The sequence below is a fragment of the Nelusetta ayraudi genome, unplaced genomic scaffold, assembly GCF_046127955.1.
Source record: "Nelusetta ayraudi isolate G7.1 ecotype Tasmania unplaced genomic scaffold, CSIRO-AGI_Nayr_v1 ptg000011l, whole genome shotgun sequence".
Taxonomy (NCBI): domain Eukaryota; kingdom Metazoa; phylum Chordata; class Actinopteri; order Tetraodontiformes; family Monacanthidae; genus Nelusetta; species Nelusetta ayraudi.
In genome coordinates this window covers 15,842,808-15,869,854 of record NW_027466061.1, presented here as the reverse complement: position 1 = coordinate 15,869,854, position 27,047 = coordinate 15,842,808, and the positions used below count along the sequence as shown (strand labels likewise).

Genomic DNA, 27,047 nt, shown 5'->3' with positions numbered 1-27,047 from the left:
AAAACGCCTTAAAATGTTGCAAAAGGTAATACAGAAGTAACACATTGACACAAAAATGGTACCGCAAAAGTGGACTGAAAAGAACATAGATGTCGACAGGTCAGCCTTGCCTTCATTTTTCCACCTCAGACTGACGGACCATAAACTCAGGACAGACAGGAGGTTGCCCATCCCTCGTAGAACAGAGCTATATTTAGCCTGCCTGATTATCGGGCAACGTTTGCAAGCTACTCCTTCACTGTGGATTGTAATAAAATCACTTTCAATGAAATTAAACAGAGAGGTCGCCATGGGCTCACGAGTCCCATTCACGGTTTTGCTCCACTTGCAACATATGGCAAATACGATGAGCGGAAAACATGTATAGGTATGTGGTCTTTAGACCGGGCATCCTCCCACTGCATAATTACAACCTTACATAAATCTGTGTGTGTCACTGCAACACATTGCCAGTTTCTATTCCTCCCTTTGCAAGCATGAGTAATAGAGTTCATAGGTCACTGGCCTTTATCACACTAATGACATCTGGCATGAGGTTGGAGAAGGGGCGAGGCTTGGCCGAGATGCCAGCTGGATGCCAATTCGGGTGCTCAATCTAACAGGTACTGCAGATACGGTCCATCAGCCATTCCTACCGTCTACACAAGTGAATCAACAGCACACGGCTGACCATTCACACCGTCACCCACGACATCTAAACAACAATAATGCAATCCTCCAGGCCAAACCCCATGACGACAGTTGCTGACACGCATATGACACACGCAAAATGCGATGGCCGAGCACAACATGTCAACATCAAGTGGCTGCCCGGTTGGCAGCTCGCTTACCTGATGAGCGGTTTCCAGTGAAAAAGGCTGCCATTATGCCGCGTGAAAATGAGAAGAGATCAAGAGGGGAGGGAAAAAAGGGTGGAGGAGAAAAAGGTGCCGGCTGAGCAGAACGCACACATGATGAGGAAGAAATCAGCCACCGCCGTGCCTGGGCTTGACATTCTAAAAATACACTGGCAGCCGTGGCAGGAGCAATAGAGGAGGATGAAGAGGCAAAGATGTGCCGGGGGTTGCCACGTTCAGAACTGCCAGTGACAGTCTGTGACGTGTGGGGTGGCAGAAGCAGCGGCTCGCCTCTCACGCTGCCGTTAAGTCTCCATGGCTCTCTCCATCTTCAGCCAGAATATTACGCTGAGTGAACAAGGTGCCTACAGCCTGTGTCTCCCTCTCCCTCTCCCTCCCCTCTGCTATTGCTCACATGACAGAGGCAGCAGCTGCTGATTATACATTCAAGCTCTGATGTTACGGCTCCCCCTCCCCTCCCACTCCTCTCTCCTTTCCCCTCAGCGTCAACCTGTTCCCGACGCAAGGCAGTCAGCTGATTTCATCCGCTGGGTTTCAGCTCCTCGTTCATGCCGTTTCCTTTTTTTTTCACCCCGCCGCTCTGAATTTCCTCGCTTCCCCGGCGTACGGTTCCCTCCCTTTTTCCCTCCTCCCTGAACGTACGCTCTCTCCATCTCTTTGCTAAGCAACTGCCGGCGGTCTCCTAGCAGTCAGCGTGTGCTGCCTCCTACAGTGTAATGCCATCCTACAAGCATCTCTGATAATCCCTGTTTCTCGTGCATCCCAGTTTCCAGTACGGCCGAACACATAAATAGATAATTCTTTGTGGGCAGACGACCATTTGCTGTGTGCTGTGTGTCACCATTAAAATATGCTCTTATATATTTTTGAAATGGATTGAGAAAAAACAAACAAAACAGTGAGATAATTGTCCAGAGATGGGCATTTTAAAGTGCATTCGAAGGGTGTCTTTCAATTGTATTTTTTAAATCAGATTATTGAGTCAAAATAAGAAGCTGCAATGCCACAACAGGGGTCACTCACTTCAAATAGAATTTTTGGAGCAGATAGTCAGTTGTGGTAAACTGAATCTGCCAATAATGATACTGATCAGCTGACGAGCCAATCATCTGCTTCCAATCAGGAAGTTCCATTAATACAAGCCAGTGGATTGTTTAAAACATGTTTCTGTTTTCAATTGTCATTTACCAAGGTTGACAACAGATTTCCAATTTACTTTAGATAATGAGGAGAGATTTTGTAATCTGGCCTGGCTAGAACCACATTGACGTGGAGAACTAGACAGTGACTGATTTCTTTTTCAGCTAGTTAAGATCTCAATTGAATGCAATTGGAAAATGTCTAATATGGAATAAATTAATAACTATGTGGATTAACCCTTTAAGCGCCATAATTTTTTCAAGAAAATATTCGATTTTGATATCAAGATTTCAAATGGCTGTGACTTGAAATTGGTTAGAGATAAAGCCATACTGTAATTGAGAAAAATCTTCAGTCAACCCAAACTTTTTGTTTGTTTGTTGTTGTATTATGTCAGATCCCTGTCTCCACAATACCCCACAGGCTCATCGTTTTATCCACTTTTGATCATTTTCCACACATCTCAAACAGACCCAGCCATCATCACAGGGTGACCACGAACATCCCTGCTGCCTCCACCGGCACTGGCTGGGCGTTTCCTCCCACAGCTTTTACCACGTTGATAGCTCACTGCGCCCTCCGTCACCGTTAGCGGTGTTTTGAGCACTCCTGCTTCCCCCCCAGCACGTCCCCTCATCCTCATTCGTTGATAACTCCCACTACCCCTCGGCCACGCTGAGGTGAAGCATGTGCTGCTTGGTGACTGTCGTGGCGCATCGACTCGCTGCGTAACTAAAGACGCACCGGCAGACTCGCTCTCACGGGATGACTGAACATCATCGTCAGAGTGCGAATATTCCTCTTCGTTATCTGAGTCAGACATTACTTGACGGAGTACTTTGTCAACGAACAAACCTGTCTGCAATGTATTCTCGTCAAAATTCGCCGTCTTTCTCTCTCTGCTCCCACTACAACCACTTCCTCGTCTCCTCGACTGAGGCTCTCTCTCTCTTTATACTCCGAAATCTGAATATAAACCCCCCCACAAATGCTTCTCAGATTGAAGCCACAGGTGTTTGCCATCTCCTGGTGTAAAGTGGAAACTACTTTTAGCACCATATTTGCCACTATGGCCTGTTTAATTCAGCAATAACGCTTGTCGCAATTTTGCGACCATGGCGCCTAAAGGGTTAACATGCATTTTACTTTGAACAAACCATATTTCAATGGCATATCTGTACATCAAATTACTTCTGTTCTCCCAAAGCTTTGTAAAGATTCTCCACACTGGTGAAGACACATTAAAGTTCTGCAGTCAGCACTGGCGCGACCGTGGAAGAGGCAGCTGGGCTGGTTGCAATGGTTGGTGACGCAACAGCGTTGACTTTGTCTGCAGAATAACCTGAAGCTGACAGTGGCTTAACCTTCCGTGGCCGTGTCACGCTGTGACTGCCAGCCGTATCTTTCAACACAAGCTCAGTGATCTACACAATGCCTTGAAAGCTACGTTTATTACGTAATCACTTGAGAGCCACTGTTGTGCATTCTCACAAGCTTTGGTTGCAGCCTCAGGTCACATTGCTGGATTAGCCGTTAATAAAGGCAAATCCAGAGTTAAAAACATAAGACCTTGGTGTAAATAATAATAATAGTAATAATATGCAATATTATAACATTATAACATTTTATGCATGGTGTTCAGTTTATGCATGACCACTTAGTTGCCCAGTGTCTAATATTAAATTGATTCATTTTGAATGGAGAGTAATGCAAGATATTTGTGAAAAGTGATATTAAATAAATAATTATCAATGTAATTGATTATTAATTAGGCACAGTGAGGAAATGACAGGTGATACAGCTGAGCTCTTTTATTATCAAAGAGCTAAACACACTATCAAGATTCATGAGCATCCAGACAAGCACTTAATGTGCCAAGTTATGGATATGGAACAGAAGAGTGCACCTTCGCCCCGGCCTAAATGTGCACGGCGGCGGCAAACACCTGCCTGTTGCGTGCATTAAAGATTAATTGCAGACAACTGCAAGGTATGAGGAGCTTCCATCCTCACAAGGCAAACACACAAACAGATCTGAAAAAATGCCGATATAGGAATATTAAATTAGGCTAATTTTAGATTCAACAGCAAATGTTATACTTGCACTCTTCTGAAACAAATTCCAATGGTTGTCACATGAGCCTCTTCATGTGTGCCGAGTCGTATTCGAAACCTTTGGAAGTCAGCTACTGATACAAGCCTCACTCCATTAAAGCAATGCTTGTAGACAGTTCAAGCAATTTAAACTATGAATTGACAGACAAGCTAAGTTATAATTCAAAACATAACGTGGCAAACAGAGAGACATGCCAGAAACATAATTGCTTTAAATAACACTTTCTCTCCTAATCTTCCATCTGGGCCAGTTCTGCAGTTGCGTCAGCAGTGGGTTGAGGACAAAAATGCTACTTTGGCCTGATTAAAAGGCCTAGATAGAGAGCTGTGATGAGACAGGAGTGCTGCAGACACCTCAGCATCACTGCTAGATCTGCTCTGTAAGGATGGATTTCATGGAAATGTTTGTGGGGCTGGAGGTATGGTAAGAATGTCGGCTTTTTATTTTGCCGTAAAAATGAGGCGATATGACCAGATAAAATGATAAGATTCAAGATAAGATGGAAATCAGACTTACCAGTTGAAGTATATCCTCATCTTTAGGCATGACACAAAGTTCGAGAAAATCCCCACTGTCGATGCAAACAAGAAGAATAAGATCAAAAAAGAGGGAAAGACACCAGCTGTCAAAAAGTGTCAGTTGATTAAAAAGGCCCACCTCTCTTGGATAAGTGATATAACCTCGCAGTAGGCTTTCCCAATGATGCTTGCGCCATTCACTTTCACAAGACGATCGCCTGAAGGGTGTTCAATAAAAAAGAGATGAAATTCTTTGCTCCTGAGCAGTTTTCCCAATCAGGACCACCTAATAGATACAAGGTTTATTTTATGTTGTTTTACTGAAAGATTTATTACCTGTGCAAAGACCGGCTCCATGAGCCGGACCACCATCCTTCACTTGCTTCACGAAGATGGTGTCCATCGGTTCAAGCTTATTCCGCTGTCTCCCTGAATTACAGAGGAAGGTCAGTGAACACGACTGGGCAGCAATCACATCAAGTTATATCAAATGGGAAAAATGGATTTGACAAGGTTTATCAAGAAATGCTCATCATAGTATTTTTTTCACACATTCTAGTGGGAGAAAAAGAAATAAAAAAAGGGGAGGATTGAACTGTGTGCCCACATTACATCAGTTTTAAATAGATATGAGCATTATCTGGTTAGGATAAAAAAGAGAGAATTCTCCAGTGAGGAAACAATGTGCTTTAGGGAGCTGGATGAAAGCAGCTTAGGAGAGTAAACCTTTTTGCTCATGCTGCTCTTGTCTCCTAGCAGCTGTGTGGCTGCAGAAAAAAAGAGGGACAGAAAAGAAAGAAAGAGAGTGAGAGGGTCTGGGACTGGGAGGAGTGACAGTGTGCTCAGCTGCACAACCTCCAGTCTTTCTAAAATGAGAAACAGCTCTGGACACAGTCGGGGTGAAACTAAAACCCGTTTGTGCTAGTTAACATTCTGCTAGTGAGTCTGCACACTGCGGCCAGCTCTGCCAGGAGGGAAACGGGCCGGTCAGTCTCCCAGAAGAGTGCAAGTCACCCTGGGCTGGTGTGCTTTCTGTCTTAAGAGCAAGACAAGAAAGCGGAAGCAATCTGTGCACCCTGCTCTTCCAGATTTACCATCTCCACATTAAAAAACAAAAAACAAACAAACAAAAAAACTGTGGACAAACAATAGCGTCACACCTCTCCCTCTGGTGGTGTGCCACAGAACTGCATCCTTGTGACAACAAAAAACATTATTTTTTGAATCCCTAAAAGCTAATCATGATAAGGATGAATGATATGAATGCTATATTACATTTTATTGAGTATCCAGTATTTTCACAACAGTTGGCATAATATTACCAGCATTTGTCTTCAAAACAAACAATTGGTTCTGAAACTGCTGTAACGTCAAAAACCACTCAGACTCTCGATAAGTTTCAACTAGACTTTTCAAAGGCAGGGACACTTCCGGCGAGGGGAATTACGTGATCAAATTGAAATTAGATAGGGATAGGATTTTGTAAACAACTTGATGAATGTTAGACTGTCAGGCTGAGGGTGAAATATTGTGGAAAAGACGACGTCTTGACGCTACGCTCACTTACAGTCAAGAGGAAGCCTCGCAGCAGTTGTGACTGAGGCTCGTGTGCCGTGTGAAGGAAACAAAGCCGACGCAAAAGAAACATGAGATCACATGCGCACCCAAACTTGACCCCGCTGCTGGGAGTTTAACAGTGTCTTCTGGGAAAGCAGGTGACTCCAATGAGGCTGAAGAATTTCCTCCTTGTGGTGGGATAGCAGTGTGAACCTTACGCAACAATTTCTATCAAAGGTTAAATAATTATGCAGTTTAAGGTTTCGGGTTGAATGGGGGACTAGAAACGCCTTGAAGTGAGAGATTTTTTTTTTTCACCACCTGACTGTGCACGCCAGTTTTAAACTTGCAGCTTTCTTTCTTGTTGTCATGCACTGTGGTGCTCTTTTTATAGTTAGAGCACCTACACACAAACTAAATTTAGGCAGATACTTTTTCTATCGATTACTTCAGAAGCCTTGTTAGTTCTCTAAACTAAATATATCACATGCGAGTGTGTTTTCTTTTCCCACAAGGAGGGCAACGTACAAGAAAAATCAATATTTGGATTTTAAAAAAACCCTGCATTGTGAATCGAGCGTGAACTTTTCTCTCCTTGCTTTCTTCTCAAGTATCTGCCTATTGCTATTCAACTTGTTGGCCGTGGATCCCTGGCCAGCTGGACTTAACTGATCCCAGGTTCTTACCCACTGCCTACGACCTGGTGTCCAGCATTATGCAACCGTGCGTCCGCCAGGGTTCTTTAATATTCTCTGGCTTACCCCGGCCAAAGCAGCAAAGCCGCAAAACTACAGGCCTCTTCCTGCGCTTTGGTTCTCGGCTGGAACGTCGTTCGCACGCAGCAGCACTCTGGTCTCTTGTAATGACTTTATGAACTTTTAATTTGGGGAAGAAACTTTCCGGCTTCCTTGCCACATTCCTTGCATGTATATCAACAAGTCCATGGGAAGTGATGCAGACGATATGATTTTATGACCCAGCTGTGGATGTGTGGTGTTTAACGGTCGGCATGCAGATGCCCGTATAACTTTGATGTCTGTTATCTGTTTGTGGCTTGTCTCTGAGTCGCACTGCACAACAGCCCATGAAAACAGAAAGCTGCTCACACTTTCTCTTTTTTTTTTTCTTATGTGCTCAGCATCAACGGAGTACTACCGGTTAGGTTCCAGTGTTACTTATGGTTTTATCTCAGTTACCACGACGCTCACTATGTCAACAATCTTATGATGAACTTGGCAAATGGCAGAGTAGCAATTGAGTGTGTATTTCAAGGAGTGGAAGAGGAGTGGAGGTGCCGCGCCAGTGACGACACATCGTCTATGTCAAGAGGCGCAGTGCATGTTATCGCTGCCTTCCAGTACCTGAGAGCGCACGTTGCAAACCACCTGTCTGCAGTCAATTTAACACTTGATTGGTTCCACTGGACCTTTATGCGAGTTAACAGGCAGAATAATTTGTAATTTTTTTTATTTATTTTTTTTTAAAATTCAAATACTGTTTTAACCAGCTGTTCCCCAACTCAGCAGCAGGCCACAGGACGGCACTTGAAAGCGTGACTATGTCAAAGTTTTGCCAAACAGTTGTCTCCTGCTCTTCCTCCACTATCTTCACATAGACGGAGCATTTTTCAAGAGCGCAATTAAATTTAAACAAATATTTCAGATTTCAGCCATGCTGATGTCGATGATTCACCACTGTTTACAGTCGCAACGCAGCCACAAACTCTTGCTAGTGTAAACTGAGTGGAATCCATTATAATAAAAAAATCAACAGAATCTCATCCTCGATGCTTTGAGGCCAACCACAGCGTGCACTCTACTACTGGTGGACAATTCATTTGAAAGATAGCTTAGCTGCTATCGCAAATCCCTCTTCAATATACTGTGGCTGTATATCCCTTTTATATTTCATCTTTTTTATACTTAATCTTCTTGCCTATATTTTTTTACTACACCAATATTCTTTTATACTAATAGTGCTATCAACCGTTGCTACTAACCCAGAGGACAGTCATTTGCATAAGGAAGTGGCATTAAACTTTCTCTTCACTCAAAAAGGAAATTACAAAGTAATATGGGTTAGAGAGATAAAAAAAATAATATCTCAAAACACGCTATCATACGTCCTTAATGTATTTTCCATCAAGTCATGACGCATCAAAAGTGTCCCTTTAAAAGCAAAACATCAATCACTTATAATTATCTGTAAAATGTATCTTTTGTATACGTACTTAATCAAAGGACATATTTCTGAAAATAGTAGCCAGTCAAGGTTTGTTAAAGACGTTGAAGGTGATGAAGCACTAAACTCTGGAGTTATTAATATGATCAGCTGTCTGAGTGGGGTGGGGAGTGGGAGCCATATGGGGTTTGCACACAACACAAACAGACAAAAAAAACGACAGCGAGAGGGTCACACACACACACACACACACACACACACACACACACACACTAAAAACTGAGGTCTTCTATCTCTGATGGCCCTATTCTATGGCGAGGGGGGCGGGGGGTGCTGAGCAGCAAGAGCAGCAAAGTGGCACAATGAAAAAGAGGCGGATCAGTGCAGGACACAAACAAGTGGTGCCGGCCAAACCTTTCATGGCCGCACAAAGGTTGGAGACCCACAGGAGCTACATTGTTCTCATCACATAAGGAAGCAGAAAGAGGCGAGAGTGGATGGATTAAGAGCCATTTGAAGTCAGAGGCACTGATCTGACTCAGCAGTGTTGCCGCCGCGGGGCGTGCGCGACAGAGAGCGCTCAAGTTTTCTGCTTACCTCTGCGGCCATGATCGTCCTCCTGTAGAGAAGCAGAAAATGTCTTCATCACTGGGTTTGCATGAAATTAAAACACCCAATGACAGGTCTAATAGCAAAACAAACAAACAAAACAAAACCAAAGAATTTTGGAACTTACCAATAAGCAGTGTGTGGTGGATTCGGGCGGGTACACGATGAAGTGGCGCAGCGTGAAGCCGAAGCCTTGGGCCGTTCGACGCAGGAGCACAGTTTTGGGTCTCGGCCAGGAGAACTCCTCTTCTGTGTCGTACGGCCCCGCAGGAGAGCCGGCCAAGTTGCCCCATTCTGGGGATTCATTCTGCACAGAAGGAAAGAAAGTGTGAGGAAGTGAAACTATTCCTGCTTTCATTTTTACTTTAAGTTCTCCATCAGTGAAGCAGATGTGTGTCCTGTGTGGAGAAATGCCCTGAACACTAGCTCCTCTGGAGTCAGACCATCACGCACTGGATTCAACATGGAAAATATCAATCTAGAAACCAGTGGCTTTAAAGGCGTACGCTGTGATTTGGCTTTGGGCCAATATATTTCACTAGGCTGTATGAGCATCAGGAGCACTGACCTAGTGGAATACTGAAGTTATCAGTTAGTGATAAAAGGCATATTCATTTATGTAAGGGTCATAAATAATTAACTGATGTTAGCTGCATGAGGTCTGTTTCTTTTTTTTCACAGTGCACACACAAATACATCAGCCGGTAATTATGTCACAGCCATGTTCATTTTTCAATCAAGAAGAAGGAATACATTGAAAAAATATATAGTTAGTCGAGTTTAGCCAAAAAAAACATTAAGTGGCAAAGCAGGACGATCTCTGAAAAAAATAAACTTGTGAATGCTCAATTAGTCTAGAAAGTGTATTTAAAGTTTACTTTGTTGCTACACCCAGAAATTCACTTTTTTTTGGTCTCGGGTGAGAGCGTAGCGGGACAAAGGAGGCTGTGGTGAGCCACCAAGCAGAATGCATAATTAATGGGAAACACTGCAGCCCGTCTTCACGTGCACAGAGCAGCGCACGACAGCTTTCAGCCTTTGGAAACCCACCGCTGTGTTTACAGGCTATTTATAGCCTCACACCTTTGTGGTATCATGTGTGCAGGAACCCCCCCACCGCACCCCCCGCCCCCCACTCTGATCTCTTCATCAACCCACCCCCATGGCCAGTCACACGCTCGTGCATGCATCTGCTCAAACACAGGTGCATTTTTACACTGAAAAACAAAAAAAACAAAAAAAACAAATGTATTTTTCCTTGACCTGTCTCACAAAACACCGCTCCTCCCCCACCCCCTCCCCCGTCCCTGGTGAGGCACAGACCATCTATCCCCCACAATGTGAGGAATGTGATGAGCTTGCACTCTCGCTATCTGTGCTTGAGCAGATATGCTGAGTGTAACGTCGGCTGATCAAAGCGCCGTACCTGTGGCCTGACATGAAACTTGCAATGTGGATGAAGAGGCTTTTTGGGAGATTTTTTTCTTTTCCTCAACATAGTTCAACTCAAACGACAATTCTGAAGCTGCAACCTGTGTGACACGAATAAACCCGACAGCTCTCATAATCTTTTTTTTTTTTTTTTTTTTGAAGGAAGCAGCAAATTAACGACAAATACAAAATCACATTTAGGGAGGAAAAACACAGAGGAGGAGGAGGAGGAGGAAAAAGGAGAATTGACTGTGAAAACCCAGAGTGGCGAGGTCCCGTGCGATTGCTCGGCGTTTCACTCTACGCCTCATTAGAGAGACAGTGCGCCTGGAGCTGTGTTCCACTGCCTCAGAACAAAAACACTCTCTGCTGCGAGTTTCACTGCCTCCTCGTCCTCCTTCGTGTTGCGACCAGCAACATCCTGAGGAGGATAATCCCAGAAGCCACGACTTGGATCAAACTATTTATTTGAGAACATGCAGGAGCGTATCACAGCGAATGAGCCAGAGAGCATCCACCGCACTACTGAAGTCTGCTGGCTGGGAAAAGGAGCTGCAGGTGCAGCTGCCACTGGCGTGCTTTAATGAAAACTAGAAGGACGGGTTTTGCGGCGTATCGCCCGGCTCCGGCTTCGCTGTACCAGCACTTCCATTTTGTGCACTGCGTGATCTCCGATGCCAGCGTGCCGTGACTGGGAGAGATTCAAAGGCTCGGCCAGAGAAACGCTCTTGGTCATATGACATAAGATCAACCGGATTTTTGGAATGCCTTCACCCCTGCATATCTGCAGAGGCAGCCAATCACAGGCTCCTGGAGCGGATTTAGCAGCCAGAGCATGGGGCAATTTCCAACCCTGTGATCATTAAATGTGGACCACAGAAGGGAGGTGGGGGGGGCTGACAGACGCATGCCAAGCAGTGTTACCATTGCACGCCTAATGCTGCTGCGACATTCCAGGTCAATAAATTCCAGACCTTCATTTCCCCCAGTTGCTTTCGTTCATCCTATTTATTAAAAGTGCTCTGAAAGGTGCCATTAGGGACGGAGAGAAACCACGCACTTCTTTCCTTTTTCCTTTGATGCATCTGCAGCGTTTCAAAAGACAAAAGGGCCCAACAACGGAATTCAGACAAAGGCACAAATTAGAAAACACTCCAAGAAAGGCAACAAAAAAAAGGGTGTATCGCAAGACAAGATGAAAAATAATATACGTGCACCGTGTCTCCACTCCTGCTCCAAATGAATGGCTCCAAGGCATTCATGATTCACCCAAATGCTAGACTGATAGTTGCAAAGGCTGAGGCAGCTGACAGTGTCCACAGGCCATTTTGTTCTCTTGCTGGATAAAACCTGGATTCATAAAGTGACCAGCCAGGCACCCAGTTCTGTTTTTTGTGTCTTCTGTGCATTTTCATACAAAAAGTATGTTAATGAAGAAACAAAAAGCTCTACTTGAAAAGGGATAAACATAACCTCTATAGCTTTATGACATAAAAAAACAAAAATATTTATATCATGGCCATCAGTTGTGTTGATTAGGTGGGACATTAAAGACTTTGGTGGCATCAGAAACCGAGAAAGCAGTACAAAAGTATGTATTTTAAAACAAAAACAAAGACAGCAACTCCAGATGGTGAACATTACATAATCAATGAAATGGTCTTGCTTTACATTTCAGTTTGATGGACTGTTGATGTGAGAACTCTGCCAGCGGCTGATCAAGGTTGGCAACCAATTTGATGAGTTCCTTTTTAAAATCCTCCGAGTGATAACGCACTTCACACACTATGACACATTATGACTCTGGAGTAATTAGATGAAGTGATTTGCAACACACCTACAGTGACGCATTGTGGCCTTAGCAAATATTAACACAATGTGGCCTGAATCATTTTACTTTTCTGGGTCCGACTTAGAGAAATATTCTGTACACCCACAGGGACCTTTCCAAACCTCAACCTCATCGGACTCCAAACAGTCCCAACGCATTGAAAAAAACCCAACAAAAACAGGTAAGCAATAGGTGGCAACTTCAGGTTCATCCTAAAGGCGTCGTTTTGAAAAAAGAAAAAACCCTCTAAGGTGACTGCATATGTGGTTTCCCCAACCGCAGAGAGTAAAAGGCAGGATGGTCTGCCACAGCCCGTCTACATCAGACATTCTGCGGAGAAAGGCTGCATGTGAACAGCTGTTTACACACCACAAGTGTTGATATCCAGAGGCTGTGTGCACAACTGAAAAGGTGACTGGAAATTCCACCTTTTTGCAAATAACATGAGAGGAGGCTGCCTGGCCCATGTGATTAAAAGCGTGGACCGGCTGACATCACAAAATGACCCGGGATGAGCGCTGCAGTGACATCAGCGGCAGAAAAACCCAACCGCAATCACACGGTGCACAGCTGCCAAACGGGAAGGAGCCCGGTTGACTGTGAGTCGCCACATTCTACACCCAAGACTGCCTAAACAAAGCAGTAACCTGTGAAAAAGTCAGATAATGATACAGAGGCCTGCTGGCGAGCCCGGCGCATTCCAGCCCTGCGCTGCGAGAGAAGGTTAGGGGCACCATTAGCTCGCTCATGCAGACACGTGGCAGTGCGTTTTATGGAACAAGCGCTTCGCTCTGTTTTTGTTTAAAGCATTGTTTGGCTTTTTTTTTTCTTTTCTTTTTTAAGAAACCACCCTTACAGCTCTGCGACAGCCAACTTTACACTGAGATTCTCACCAAATGACAGATTTTTATATTTATTGCCATTTAAAAACAACAAAATTGAAAGGTCAATGATGAGAGCAGGCTTTTAAAGTTCTTCCACTTGTGCTGACCAAGCCTGAGTGACCGCTGCAGATAATATGAACGGAGGTGCAACCATGTCACAACCATCCTAGTGATTAGGTTGCATATTTTGATGGTTTTGGATGAATGAATGTGATAATGGATGAAAAAATTGAGGCAAGTGCGGCCGGGAACATTTTCAACCAACCAGTTGCACCATGTGCTACGACTAGCAGCGTGACGGCCCAGGGAAAAGGGAATGGTGAATCTAACCTGGACCTGGGAGAGGAGCCAGAGATACTGGAAGATGTCTGCCGGCCTCGCAGCCTGATTCATTCTTCCCATTTGGAAAACACACAAGTGAACTTATATGGTGTTTATGGAATGTTTAGCCAGGGGAATATCTTTTTGAGCCGGGAACTGTACTTGGTGTTTGCCACTGATTTGTCAGGGTGGAGGATTAGATGACTGTGGGATAGTGCTGGTTCTGGAGTGCAGCAGCAAAGATTTGACCGCCATGACTCGTCACACCAATGTGCTACAGAAGGAAACATCCCTGGGCGTTTTTTGCATGTATCTCATATCTAACTGTGACAGAGCAGCAAAAGGCAGATAAAATCTTCCAGTTGTCTGGGATGTCTTTGTAAAAAAGATCCTGAACAACAAACATTTAAAAAAAAAAGAAAGAAGAAGAAAGAACTCAGCTTTCATATCTTAAGCAATGACCTTGACATCTAGGTTCAAAACAAAGCAAACTGCAGGCTAGCAAAACAAACAGGTGTGATTCATGCTGATGTGAACACATTTTCAGCACAAGACAAACCAGCAAAGACATTTTCATAATTTAAAGAGAAACAGATTATTTACTCCAAAACGCTTTTCCTGCCCAGAAAATGCGAAAAGAAAAAAAAGGGAATCAGCAGTCTGTTATTCTTTCTCCTGAGACGCAGCAGACACGACGATAGGCCACAGGAAGTACCAGACCTCTTCTATCCAATTGTAGGCCAATTTTCCTTTCCGATTACCATCAGTTAGCCGTGCAAAGCATGTGCACGGGCTTCTGTAGAGGGAGCCGGCCTAAATAAGATAAATGCTGCGCTTTAATGAGCCCGAGGTTGTAGGTGGGTGGGGATTCTATTTGTCAACAGCCCCATTTGCTGCTAAATATGGATCTTGTTTTGTCATTATTTCACTGCACGCGCACGGGTTCCATTTTACAGGCGCATAACGCCACTTCCACAAAAGCCACTGGGCTGGAAAGTCATGATGATAACAAATAATAATCACAATGTAGTCTATAATTTATTAAAAAATAAAACCCTAACAGAGTATAGAAAACCCTGCCAGAGACACACCAGAAGGTAGGAGGAAAAAAAAAATTGAATTTCGAAAGCCAAAATCCAGAAAAGCAAGAAAGGGAAACATGATGCTGTAAAGATTCAACTGCAATATTGTAACTCAGGCAGCTAAAGTAGCCAAACAATCTGCTGCGGAGGAAAATACCACCAAAACGACGGACGGCAGCAAATTGTGATTCAAATCTATTGTTTCCCAGGCAATAATACTCCCTGTGCTTAGTAAAAGGGAAATAATAATTTTTCTGTATGAAAATATGGTGCAACAATTTAATACCAACACATTTGGAAGGAAGGTTTTTCAAAAATGTTGTGGCTTATGTGTGGCAGGCAAGGAAATAAATAGGGAAATGGGTTCCAACTTTTTCGAGGATGCAAATTGGTTTTGGCACCAACCCCACTGAAAGGTGTGCTGAAAGACAAATCTTACATAACTTCATTCTATGGAGTTTCTTTTGATTATTATTCCTTCACACCCTGTGGTAAAAATTCAAAGCTTTTAAATTCCAGGTCCTTTAGAGACAAGCCTCTTTACCAACCCTAGTACCGCTTAAACAAACACTTATTTCACAAAGCTGGATCTGATGGCTAACCTTCTCCTTGTACGTCTCTCGTTCCACGTCTCTGTTGTCCTTGATTGTCAAAGATGGTGTGTATCACGTCGCGTCAACCATTCTCTGTTTTAACAAGAGGCTGTTTTGATCCATCGGATTGTCCTGCATTCCCAAAAGAGGCTACTCAGGTTCCTGTTGCTCCAGAAACCCACATAAAACTCTGTTGCCTGTTAAAGCTTCAATCTCATCACCAGAAAACCATGTTGGGTCTCCCCCCCTTCCACTGATCTGACAACCACCTCTTACTGCCAGTCTGAGGCCAAATATGAGGTCCAATAATAAGGAAAAACTGCTATTTCTTGGGGCAACATGAAGGATTGTTCCAGAATCACCACCCCATTTTGATATCTTCATCACAAAAATAACTTTTGGTGTTAGGCCTTGTTTTTAATGATCTAAAATTGAATTTCCCCCTTTGAGCTTTTAAGAGCGAACAACACTGGACCTTTAAAGCCCCCGATAATGGACGTTTTCACACAAAACACGCTCCCTCGAGTTAAGCATGCTGGTCTTCATTCAGATGACAAGCTTTTAGTGGAGCAGATGGCGTCCTGTCTGGAATTAGCAGGGTTGCAGCTTAAAGGAGCGATCTGAAGGACACTTCTTGAATATACAGATTCAAAGCCATTGACTCCTCCCACTTCCTCCAGTGATGGCTTTGATTAAAATTTCAAATCTAATTAAATGCTGCTCTGGAAGTGAATCCTGTCTCTTTTCAGCTCGCCATCTCCGGTGCTCAACGCAGAGAGTTGATAAAAAGCACGACCAGCGTGTGACACAAATGTGACATTTTTAATAATGCGGGGGGAAAAAAATTGAAGACTTGCGGGAAAGGGCCAAACAATCTGACTGTTGTTACAAGTGCAAACAGCTGGGCCAAAGCGTCAAACACATTCCTCCCCCCTTCACCAACACCAAACTGGGAGAATGAAGACATGGGAGCCAGGGTCAGCTGTCCCCAAAAATCACTTTCATCAACGGCCGTTGGAGGGTTCCACGGATGCTTTTGAAGATGATGTTCTTCATCATGTGCTTACCTCGCAGAAGGAAGACCTTGCTTGTTGCCTCTCATCCTCACCGAGATGAACCCAACGCGATGCCATCATTCAATTCCACTTAAAATCCAGTTATCCGTGGACACCGACATCGAAAAGGTGCCTCCAGTAGAATTCAAGGAAATATGTCCCACTCCAGTCCAATTTATGCCTCAGACGTCATCCGATTCCTCAGTCCATCTGTTACTGAGTAAAAGGGAGAGAAACACATTTTTGTTTTTGTTTCACATCCAGCGTATTATCCCGTCATTCTGTGATGAAACAAAAAAAACCACCCAAAACAACTGTCACATGGCCGGTAACACGGTTAGTGTTTCAGAAAACACGCAGACACAGAAGAAGAAGAAAAAAAAACCCGTTAACGCAAATAACAGCTGACCATTGGGCTGTAAAACAAACATTATGCAACGGGTTCTACTTGAGGTTAATTTACTTCTTGACGTTTACAAGTGTCGACATCAAGCTTTGTAATGGGACAACGTCCGACTCGGACAAAGCAAAATGTGGATGAGATCGGAACCGCAAGTTGTTGTTGCTGCTGTTGCTGCTGCTGCTATGACGAGTCGTTCGGTGAAGAGTTAATCCAAGCAAGATGTACATTTTACACGATGCCAAATTACGATGCGGTGAAGTGATGAAACCACACCGACGCGACAGCAGTTTTGCGCTGGTTGTCACCAGAAAGGCGACACAACACGGCGGAAATTCAACAGGATTTAATGAATGGCCAGCAACAAGTGGACCGCGGGCGAGCAGGCGGGGTGGGATAAAGGTCCGTCACACTTTATTACAAAAACACACATAGACGACGCCAATTAAAAAGCAGAACTCGGTCAAGTTCACCACTCTGCTTAGTTTTGGTGGGAGGGAGACACTGATTGTCCGGATCAGTGGCCGTGTGTTCGAATTTCTTCATTCTTTGGGTCGCTGGTCATCTCGGAAACAGCGTGCCGAGCTGTTGTTCTCGAGGGACCGACAAAAGTGGTCGAAACGCGTGATTTTCCCAACTAAACGGGCATAAATAGTAAAGATGGCGACAGAACACAATGTGGACACTCTCAGTTTAGTGCCATTTGTCCCGAACGGCTCCACGTAAAGTTGGTACAAAAGCGCCGGACTGCGGCAACAGGCTAGTAGCGCTGCGGTTAGCATCCATGCTAAAGGCTGGAGTTCACACAAAGTTACCTGTGTAGTTGTCGGGAGTCGGGAGTCACTGCGGGCGCGCAACAACGGCGGCGGCTGTCCATAAAAGCGGGTACGTAAAACAAAACCATGGTGAGAAAACTCCGCGTTTAGGTTTTGACATGGTTCTATCTGTTCTGAGTTAAAACGGCTCCCCGTTGATAACTCTTAAACCAAGTCAGAGGAGGCGCATGGTGTAGTTTTGCGGTCCGAGCCTCCCCCCCCTTCCCTTCCCTTCCAGCGTCCCCGACTCTCAGGGAATCCGCCTTCGGTCAATAGGAGACGTTTGTCCAATCACCGGTGGCGTTGCATTTGATTTGGTCCAATCAGGCGCGAGTTCGGAAAAAGTCGCTCCAGCAATGTCTGTTTATTTGGGGTTCGGGGACTCCGGAGAGGATAAAAACACAAGACAGACCCTTTATTCTACCATATTTTCCAGACATTTAGCTTGACAATTTGGTTCGCCTGTTCTACAGTCAAAACGACTGAAGATAAATCACGTCTCCGCTCAAAAAGTGATGCTTGTATTCGAATGGGAAAGATGTGGACTCTTAAGTTTACACATGTCACACGGCGATCGATTTTTGCCCCGCCGTATTCTGGCAAAGAGAGGATTATCACTTTGCAGACTCAAAACACCGTCAATCTTTTCATTCCTCTATCTTTATTGTTGGTGGGAACGCGCTCAAAGAAATGCCGAGTTTATCCAGGGGCTTTGACAAATGTCCCTTTATTCCTGGCCAACATAAGGGACCACCTGTTCTTTGGGATTGGCAGCTTTTGTTGCAGGGTCAGTCTGGAGAGGCGACTTTCTCAAAGCTGTCCTGTACATCTAGTTTTACTTCTAGTGGCTCGACTGTTATAAACGAGACAAATGAATTGAATAAATAAATAAATAAATAAATAAACAAACAACTGATAAATCTCATTCTTAGTCGTTTCTTGTAAGTAAGTAAGTAAGTTTTGGTCCTGATAAAAAAAAAACAAAAAAAAACTACTATCTGTCACACAACGGAAATGTTGTCACCCTATTAAAATAATGGCCTAAGTCATTTTTTGATGAAAATTAGTTTTTGGCCATCTCTTTATGTGTTTTCCCAAAAACTTGAAAAACTGACTTAGGCCATTATTTTAACAGGGTGACGATATAGAGGGTGTTAAAAGCAAGTTAAGTTTAAAGTTAAGGTATTTCCCCTGGGAATTAATAAAGTATTCTGATCCTGATTATTGTAGTTACCAATATTTAATAGTGTCATCTAACTGTTGTCAAACAGTAAATTACTACTTACATAATAACATCAATTGTAATACATTATAATTATTGTATGTATGTATAGCCAGACAGCACACCTGTTCCTGTTTGGGGATTGTTCTAAAAATACCTTATGTTGTATTTGTTGAGCAAGGAATTTGATTCAGTGTAAAACAGTTTGAAAGTGGACTTTTACGAAAGAGTCTTCTCCTCAACAAGGGTTTTGTTGTCATTCTTTTCAACATGCCATTATCTAGTTCTGAGCGCTGACACAGAGTGTAAACACTGTAAAGTCAAGAACAAAAAACAACTTCATTTTTACAGAACCTTGTGTTGTTGCTGTAGGGCCTGGAGTCGAATGTCATATGCATGGAGCAAAGCGCATAACATAACACGCATGTTTGTGCCTTGTACAAGCTTAGTGCTTTTTTTTCTTCTTCCCTTAATCCAGCCTTCTAGCATAACAAGATACAAGCACACACTAAAGAAGAAGAGTTGAAGTAAGACGAAGTCTGGATTTAAGTTTTAGAGTTGCTGAGTCCTAAAAGGTGTTTTGAATACATTTCCTCAATAAAAACTATTATCCAACACAAAAGAAAAAGGAAACTAATACTTTAAGATTGTTTCAAGGGCTCAGAGCCTTCCTACATCTGGGGTCTTTTTTTTTTTTTTTTACATTGGAACAAGCAAGATAGTTTTGGGGTTCTTGCAGGGATGATCCGTGAAGTATTAAAACAGAGGGTAGTTAACCCCCTCAGTGTTTACAGAACTACTTTGTTTGCCCTTGAGCATCAAAGGTGACTAAACAACTGCCTCATTAACGTCAAGAAGGTGTGAACAAGTGAAGGTAACATAAACTTTATCACTAATTTTAATAGAAAAAACAACTCCCTTTTCCTTTTTAGTCAGTAACAGTCAAATGCATTTGTACAGTTGCAATTACCCAGGTCTTAACTTTGACACAAGTTGTGTTAGAGTGAAACTACCACAGTCCGACATTAGGAACTAAACATTGTCACATGAATCAGACATCGACATGATAAAATGTGATGAAAAAGGCTTGTAACTATCTAAAAGAAAAATGTGCTGTTTTGCTACATTATACACAGCTAAATCTCAGAGTCTCCTGTTGGGGCAGATAGAAGCTTCATAGTGATGTCATGATAGCAGCTGACAGTGAATGGCATCCAAGAAACTGTCCAGGCTAGACGCTACGTGACGCATGTGACCGTCGTCCCTTTTGCAATCCAATGCCTCCTTTCAAATCTTGTATTTCATCTTCCCACTTTCGCTGATCACACAGATGTGCTAGGACCAATGAGAAAAACAAAACAAGAATGAAAAAGAACATTTTTAGGCAGGCTTATTGTACTTGGCTTTTCTTCCTAAACCTGGTCACTTGAGGCTAACAAATAAAGGAAAACAACTTACATTTAAGTCTCGGAAATACTCGTTGTAGTCCAGGGCATATCCAACCACAAATCGATTCGGAATCTCAAAGCCCACGTCTGAAGCAAAAGGCAAAATGCAAATGCAGCTAGTGAAGTTGGGACATGTCGATGATTCATAAGCGTAGGAAAAGTTTCAACAGGTACATACAGTCAGGAAGACATGGAGTGATGTGTGGGATTCTTTTTACGAGCAACCTGAGAGAAAATAGGAATCATACAATGTCAGCTTCTGCATGTTGTACAAGACGTGCTCAGTAAAGGACTCACGTCTTTCTTTGTCTTTCTCGTGGTCTAAACTCAAATTGGGTGTTTCACAAAGCAGGACATTTGAGCTGGTTTTTATTAAGGTCTTCACAGCAACAACTCACCCTGCTACTTTGATCATTTTGGGCCCGAAGGCTTCAACATGCTTCAGGAGAGTCTTCATGGTTTTCCCAGTACCGACGATGGCCTGTGAAAAAGGAGAAGACCAGAAATAAATGAGAGAACGAGAGGGACAGAGGGAGAGAGAGAGCGAAAGAGAGAGAAACGGCCAAGTTTGGAAACAGACCGGAAAGACATTCATCTCATATTGACGTGGAAATGAAGAAGTTGGTCACACTCTGCTCGCATTACACAACTGTTTACACGTGATATTTTGCATTTAAGTGCCTTTATAATCCTAAAAATAGAAAAAGGTAAACAAATGGGTAACACCTTGAGGTCTTTGATTGGAATGGCTCCCCCTGTAAATCTCAAGCTAAATATTTGAAGCAAAAGGAGGAAGCGGAAAAGAAAATGGAGAACCCGCATAGTCCAGATGAAAACAATTTATTTGCTGAGATGATGTAACACCAGATTAGTTTCAAAAAAAAAAAAAAAAAAGAAGTTAAAAAAAGGTAAACTGTACCTTTCAGATTAGGATTCTGAAGCGTTTTTTGTTACCATTAGTAATGCAAGCTGTTTGTCCTAATTACTACATGGACTTGAAATGACCCACATGTGTGTTAATCACTTCAAGACCTGTTGGACATCTTAATATAAATAATAATATAAAGACTGAGGTAACACTTGGATCAGTGTATATTGAACATTTACACACAAGGAACATATTACAACTGCAGCAGGTTTGTTCATCCAATGCCCTGAACAAATCATGCATTTTTTTCAAGCAGGGTCACTTGTTTCCTGAAGAAGTTCAGTATCAATCATTCTTTGTGCACTGCAAGTGGGGATTTCATTCCTCGCTGACTGCAAAATACTGATCGAATCACTCTTGATTTGCCTTAACTTTTAAATAGGACCAAGTTCACAATTCCACAGTAAGTACATTTCCATGAAAACAACAGTAGCCATACTCAAAACGAATATGACAGCAAGGTTAAAGCAACAGCAACGGAGGTCTGAGTAATGAAGGTCAAAGACGGAGGTCTTTGCTGTAACTGGCATCTCTTTCCCAGTGTGCCCGCTCCAAATAAGAGACTCAATCATTATGCTAAGAATAAAAAGACATTGCTGACGAAGCGGAAAAAAAACACAACTCTTGTTTCCTGAATGATAGGTCATCCAATTAAAAAAAAAAGTTTCCCCATTGTGAGTTTTTGAAGAGGAGACATAAACACACAGCAGGGAATAGGGAAATAACAGGCTCGTTTCAACAAGAGGGGAAAGAACGAACAAAGTTGACTCACCTCAACAACCAGTACGTTCTGATGGCAGCATGTTGGGGAGGAGAGAGAGTCAGAGAAGAAAGCAATTATTCTTGGCTTGAAAGATGCAAATAAACCTCTGTATCTCTTGATCAACCACACACACACAGGTTAACCTGTACTGCCAGTTTTTTTTTTTTTTTTTTTTTTTTTTCAGACAAAGCTTTAATAGATCCTTAAAGGAAATTATCTTAATAAGCACGAAACCTGACCTGGGAATCTTTGCCCCTGCAGAGATGCCTGTCACACTGAAATACTTGAGATTCTGCAAATGTTTCTCTAACCGACGGAAGACAACCGAGGCACGACTTAAAGTCCCAATCTTAGCCTGTGTTCAATGTACGGTAGACAGGCCAGGATTTAAAAACCTTTCAAAGCAACGTAACCGTTTTCTCATCTACTCACTCCTCCACTTTATGTATATGTAGCACATTTCTCAGAATATAGTTCACCATAGTGAATCCTGCAGACCCGTAGCACATTATTACACTATTTGAGGGTCAACACGATGATAATAATAATAATAATAATAATAATTATTATTATTATTATTATTATTATTATTATTATTGTTATTATTATTATTATTATTATTATGATGATGATGAATAACAATACACAAAATAATTCTGAGAAATTACCTAGTATATCATGTATGTGGTTGTGTTGTTTTGCTCATTTTTCATTGAGAGTGCAGTGAACCCTGGAGGAATAAGGGAGGAAGTGGCTGTTTATTAAGTCAGTGCAGAGAGGGGACGGCACTGGGGTGATAAGAAATTGTGTAATTCGTTCCGTGTGGCACAATGAGTTCACTTCTTCCAGAAGGAGAAGGCAGCCGACTTGTTTCCAAGAGGCGACTAAATTTAGTCGCCCGTCGCAGTGAGCTCAGGGATTTCACAAGCAGACTTCTGACTGTGTGCGCAAAGCACACGGCCGTGACTCAAGGTGCTACCTCATATCCTATTCATGAGTCAGGCATGCGGGCTACGCCTGGCGAGCCCGTAGCAGCGGCGAGGTGTGCTTAAGTGACAGAGTGTCAGCTGATTGGTAAAAGCGGCAAAGTGGCTGCAGATTAATACATTCAAGGGCGTGTGTAGAGAACGTCATAAGGACATGTGCAGGAACATGGCATCTTCACAGCCAGCTGGACTTGTGCCCACATGGTCACATTAAGAAAAAGTTGGGTCCACTGGGGAGATAAAACAATTAATAAATGAATCAGGGTGTGACCTCAATCTGGATCCTGTTTTGTTAGCTACGCAAATAAAAGCAAACCTTTATTTTGAAGTGATTGTCATTGGAGTTGAAATGGCTTTGTAGGATTTCTTTCTCAATACTGATAAAAGAAAAGGACTGTTTGCAGGGTAACTGTGGCCACCTGAAACCTTAAGTACATCTCAATGTACTTAAGTGTACTGTGTGTCCACAAATTGCAAGGAAATCACTTCACATACACAGTAAGAATCTGGACAGTGGAAAGAATAAAAAATATAAAAATAATAATAATAGACAATTTAAAATATAACAATCAAAGCCTGGTTTAAATATAGATTACCTGTTGATTGAACTGTCTTGCGTAGCAGCGGAAATGTGTGTTTTTCACCCCTATAAAGGTTAAATAACCTTTGCTCCTATTGTGACTCACTAAGCTAATTCTGTTATTTGTCAATAGGTTTGAACTCTGTTTGAACTGTTCTATTTACCAAAGTGTTTCTGCAGAAAAAGGCAAAGTCTGAGGAGGTTTTAAAAGGCTGAGATGGTTTTGTGTGACAGAACCACTTGGGTCGTTTGAACAAGACGACGTGCAGCAGCTGCACCACTTTCCTACTGTTATCTTGTGCTGGGAAGTGCAGACTGTGCACTTATTTGCAAAGCTTCACTCCAACTGTGACAAAGCTGAAGAAACAACGAAGTGACAGGCAGCGTTACACACAGCGGGTTCCTGATCACCTCAAGGTTGGTCTTCGATTTCCTATCAGGAGGCCCTGAAACAATCCTTCAAGATGAAGGAAGGAAGATGGCATATTACGAGGGAGGCTGCCCTCTAGAGGCTACCGTCTGCCAATGCTACAAATTCTGTGCACCACGCTATACAATGCTTGGTTTACTGTATCAAAGGCAAGATGCACTTTTCATGAAAGGATGTATTGATTTATGGGAATGTTAGAAGAATGTTACCTTCCCGGCTAAAAATTTCAAATCCTCTGCCCCAACGATGTGAAGGTCCTCTGTTGACTGGTCATTCTAAGGAAACAAACAAACAAAAACAGATAGACTGATTTTACCCTACATTGTGTTTATTTTCAATATCTTTATCCTTATATCTGAAAAATCATTCACTAAAACAGAGGTTCACAAAATGAAAAGTCAGCGTCACCAGTGACCTCACCAGGTAGCTTTTGAGGCGGATGAAGTGGACCCTCATTGGGATGGTTCTGTTGGAGTTGCGGCTCAGAGCTTTAATCCTCTCCACCAGGTCGGCGCAGAACTGGTAGCCTCCCTTCAGGACGCACAGCACCACGATTTCACTGTCCCCCAGGTCATCCATGATGTTCCTGGCCAGACGTTCTGTCCTTCACACACAAGACAAGGTTGGCGATAAAACTTTGTGGGAGGACGCTGGAGAACCCTGAGAGAACCCACACAGACACAGGGAGAAACATGCAAACTCCACACATTTCATTAATACTTTTTTCAGTGTGCATTAATTCAACTTTCTGGCATGATGAATTAAATACAATATGTTTGACACATTTTCCATACACTTATCGCCCCCACCCCTGTTCTCCAATATGGACACTCTATTTGTCTACAGGGTGTGATTGTTTCTGTCCATGAAACTTTAGAATTATTTCCTGGATTAGACCAAGCAGTGTAACATTTAGAGGTCAACTCAAGACTGAATAACTGAAATGTACACTTCCAAGTCATTTATTATTGAGCAAGATTTTATTGTTCAGTAATTGTATGCAATTTTGTTTCAATGTGCAACGTTATAATAGTTCATTGCCCAAGAAATGCACATCTGTTAGACTTTCATTTGATGTGGATAAAGATATCACTGCTTTTTTGAAATGCATTTTCTGATTAATATTGCACTTATGTACTTGTATTGTATTTTCTACCTGCACAAAAACTTTATTATGCTAAGCCTCAACCGACCTCCCCTGGCCTGGAGCCTTTATTGAGAGTAAAACATCATCCAACGCTTTCATTCACGCCACCAGGCCATACAAGGACCCCCCCCCCCCCCCCCCCCCCCTGAATTCCGCTGACAACATGAGACTACATGCTGTGTTATCACTCAAATAATCACGATCGAAACCGAGAGATCTGGAGGAATCCAGCCTTTGCTAGGGTCTGGTGCTAGCTTTTTTTGTTTTTATCTATTTCTATATTTCATTTGTTTTAAGTGTTGTACCTGTCCATAATCACGCCATGCGGGATGTAGACGGTTTCCAAGTCTCCGGAGTAGTGGGCTGGGTAGCTGAAAAGATCCAAACTGTAGCCGGGCCAGTCTTCCTCGATCTGGGGGCAGCAGGGTCGAGACACATGCCATCACTTCGGATGCAACACAAGCAACATAGACATGCAGGACGCAACACATGACCCTGAAGAAAGCGAAGTCAACGGCGTGCGTAAGCTGTGCGAACGCGCAGCAGCCTGCGCATGCACGAATGAATAAACTGTGCTCTCTCGCTCTGCGTGTTGCAGCCTGTTGACTTTGCCGAACCCTGACGAGTTTCGCCTACGGTTTTTGTTTTGTTTTTTGTTACTACGATTTATTACCACGATGCCGCCGCTTCCTCCGCCGGACTGGAAAGCAACATCCTCCATGTTCTCCTATCCTGACACGACAAAAACGAGCAGGGCCGCGTGAAGTGGCTCTGCAAGTTCTACCAAAACTTCGCACCGTGCATTTCCTGGGAAGAGGAGGAGGAGCATCGGTCGGTCGGACTCGGAGTAGGAAACGTTTTTCTCAGCACTCGCAGCCCTCCCCCACCCGCACATGTACTACCCAGCGCGGCCACTGGGGGCGATCTAACACCGCGGTGATTGCAGAGGGCGGCAGCTACCGGCTCACCAGCAGTAGAACGATCACAGTAAGCATGTGATTTGAGCAGGTTCACGTGCATCTATACTCCACTGTTAGTTTAATACCAGGCAGTATGCATCATGGGTCAAACAGCTCTGTGCTCTGTGCTGTGCAAACACAGCCCAGAGGACTTGAATGGCGTCCATGCAACATGGTTGAGCGACAGACGAGCAGAGCTGGGGAACATCTCCACCAGCTGTGTGCCGCGCACACGCCTTCGTATTTTTCTGCCGTATTTCTTTGGTCTTCCATTGACAAATACATAGCGACTGCAGATTCACTCCAGCATGTTTCTACAGTCACGCCAAACTGTGAAATCCCAGCTGGTATTAGACAGATGTGAGATCAAGAGGGACATCAGGAAACAGGGATTATGTTGCCTTGGCCTTTCCCCAAATGGAATTTGCTAATGAGAGAAAAATGTCTGCAGGGTGGCGTGGGAGAATCCTGCTTTCTGCAGGTCAGGTCACTCAGCCAACCAGTCTGACTACAATATTATTGTTTGATAGCTTTAATGACGGCACGGCCCTGGGCATACTGTTCTACATAACATTTACAGGCAGAGTCTGTTATATTGTTATACTAATCGATACTATCAAATTCTGATGGTATGAAAATAATCCTTTTTTTTTTTTAATAGTGTTTTGTCTCACATAGGCCACATTACATCACAGTTGGTAAGGTGCTTTAACCCTGACTTCCAGAAACCACAAGAATTGTGTCAAGTTCTTCATTAAAAGTATTAAACAGTTCAATAATCCATCAGTTAAGGCACTCATTTGCTGACTTATACTAGTTAATGAAATAGGTAATTTTTTGAGACATTATGATAATGTTTAAATAACTAACTTTGTATGCAATAATTCAGCTTGAATGTTCCTCTATAGAGCAGTGCTTCTCAATTTTTTCTCAAGCACTGACATAGTCTATGTGCATGAGATACAGTATATTAGCACTGCCATCTAGTGGAAAGAGGAGGGTACTTTAGGGCTTTTGACAAACGTCTTCCGATTTGAATCATTTTGTTTCATTCCGCGACGTTGCCGTCTATGATTAGAACCCCTCTCAGATACCACTCATTATTCAGCAGCAAGAACAACAACAACAAAAAAATCCTCTGCCCGATATCATAACTTTGCAACTTAATGAAGCACCAACACCACATCCAATGTCT

General features: G+C 43.1%; 2 protein-coding genes across 5 annotated transcripts in view; both read right to left on the bottom strand.

The window, feature by feature from the left end:
• arhgap21b (Rho GTPase activating protein 21b) overlaps positions 1 to 17,628 on the bottom strand; it is a 32,928-nt gene extending 15,300 nt beyond the window's left edge. For 2 of the 4 annotated variants that reach the window (XM_076021420.1, XM_076021422.1), the window contains exons 1-7: positions 17,390 to 17,628; positions 16,187 to 16,390; positions 9,105 to 9,284; positions 8,966 to 8,987; positions 4,967 to 5,059; positions 4,770 to 4,848; positions 4,629 to 4,683 (exon numbers count right to left, since the gene is read on the bottom strand). In XM_076021420.1, coding sequence (XP_075877535.1) covers positions 4,629 to 4,683; positions 4,770 to 4,848; positions 4,967 to 5,059; positions 8,966 to 8,987; positions 9,105 to 9,284; positions 16,187 to 16,255 — 498 coding nt within the window. In that variant the 5' untranslated portion in view covers positions 16,256 to 16,390; positions 17,390 to 17,628. Of the gene's footprint in view, positions 1 to 830; positions 1,221 to 4,628; positions 4,684 to 4,769; positions 4,849 to 4,966; positions 5,060 to 8,965; positions 8,988 to 9,104; positions 9,285 to 16,186; positions 16,391 to 17,389 lie in introns of those variants that run through there. The other 2 variants (XM_076021421.1, XM_076021423.1) reach the window with 2 other exon arrangements.
• A 1,450-nt stretch (positions 17,629 to 19,078) lies between these two features.
• prtfdc1b (phosphoribosyl transferase domain containing 1b) lies at positions 19,079 to 25,720 on the bottom strand. Its single transcript, XM_076021419.1, has 9 exons — positions 25,567 to 25,720; positions 25,199 to 25,305; positions 24,167 to 24,350; positions 23,956 to 24,021; positions 21,760 to 21,777; positions 20,458 to 20,540; positions 20,238 to 20,284; positions 20,070 to 20,146; positions 19,079 to 19,946 (listed from the first exon to the last, which is right to left on the bottom strand). The coding sequence occupies exons 1-9, from the start codon at positions 25,612 to 25,614 to the stop codon at positions 19,899 to 19,901; spliced, it is 678 nt and encodes a 225-aa protein (XP_075877534.1). The 5' UTR covers positions 25,615 to 25,720; the 3' UTR covers positions 19,079 to 19,898.
• Between the last annotated feature and the right edge of the window lie 1,327 nt (positions 25,721 to 27,047).

Coding starts and splice junctions, on each gene's coding strand:
- prtfdc1b (XM_076021419.1), bottom strand. CDS start 25,614: ATGGAGGATGTTGCTTTCCAGTCCGGCGGAGGAAGCGGCGGCATCGTG. Junction 25,306..25,566: donor GAGGAAGCGGCGGCATCGTG/GTAATAAATCGT, acceptor TGCTGCCCCCAG/ATCGAGGAAGACTGGCCCGG. Junction 19,947..20,069: donor AGTATTTCCGAGACTTAAAT/GTAAGTTGTTTT, acceptor CATTGGTCCTAG/CACATCTGTGTGATCAGCGA.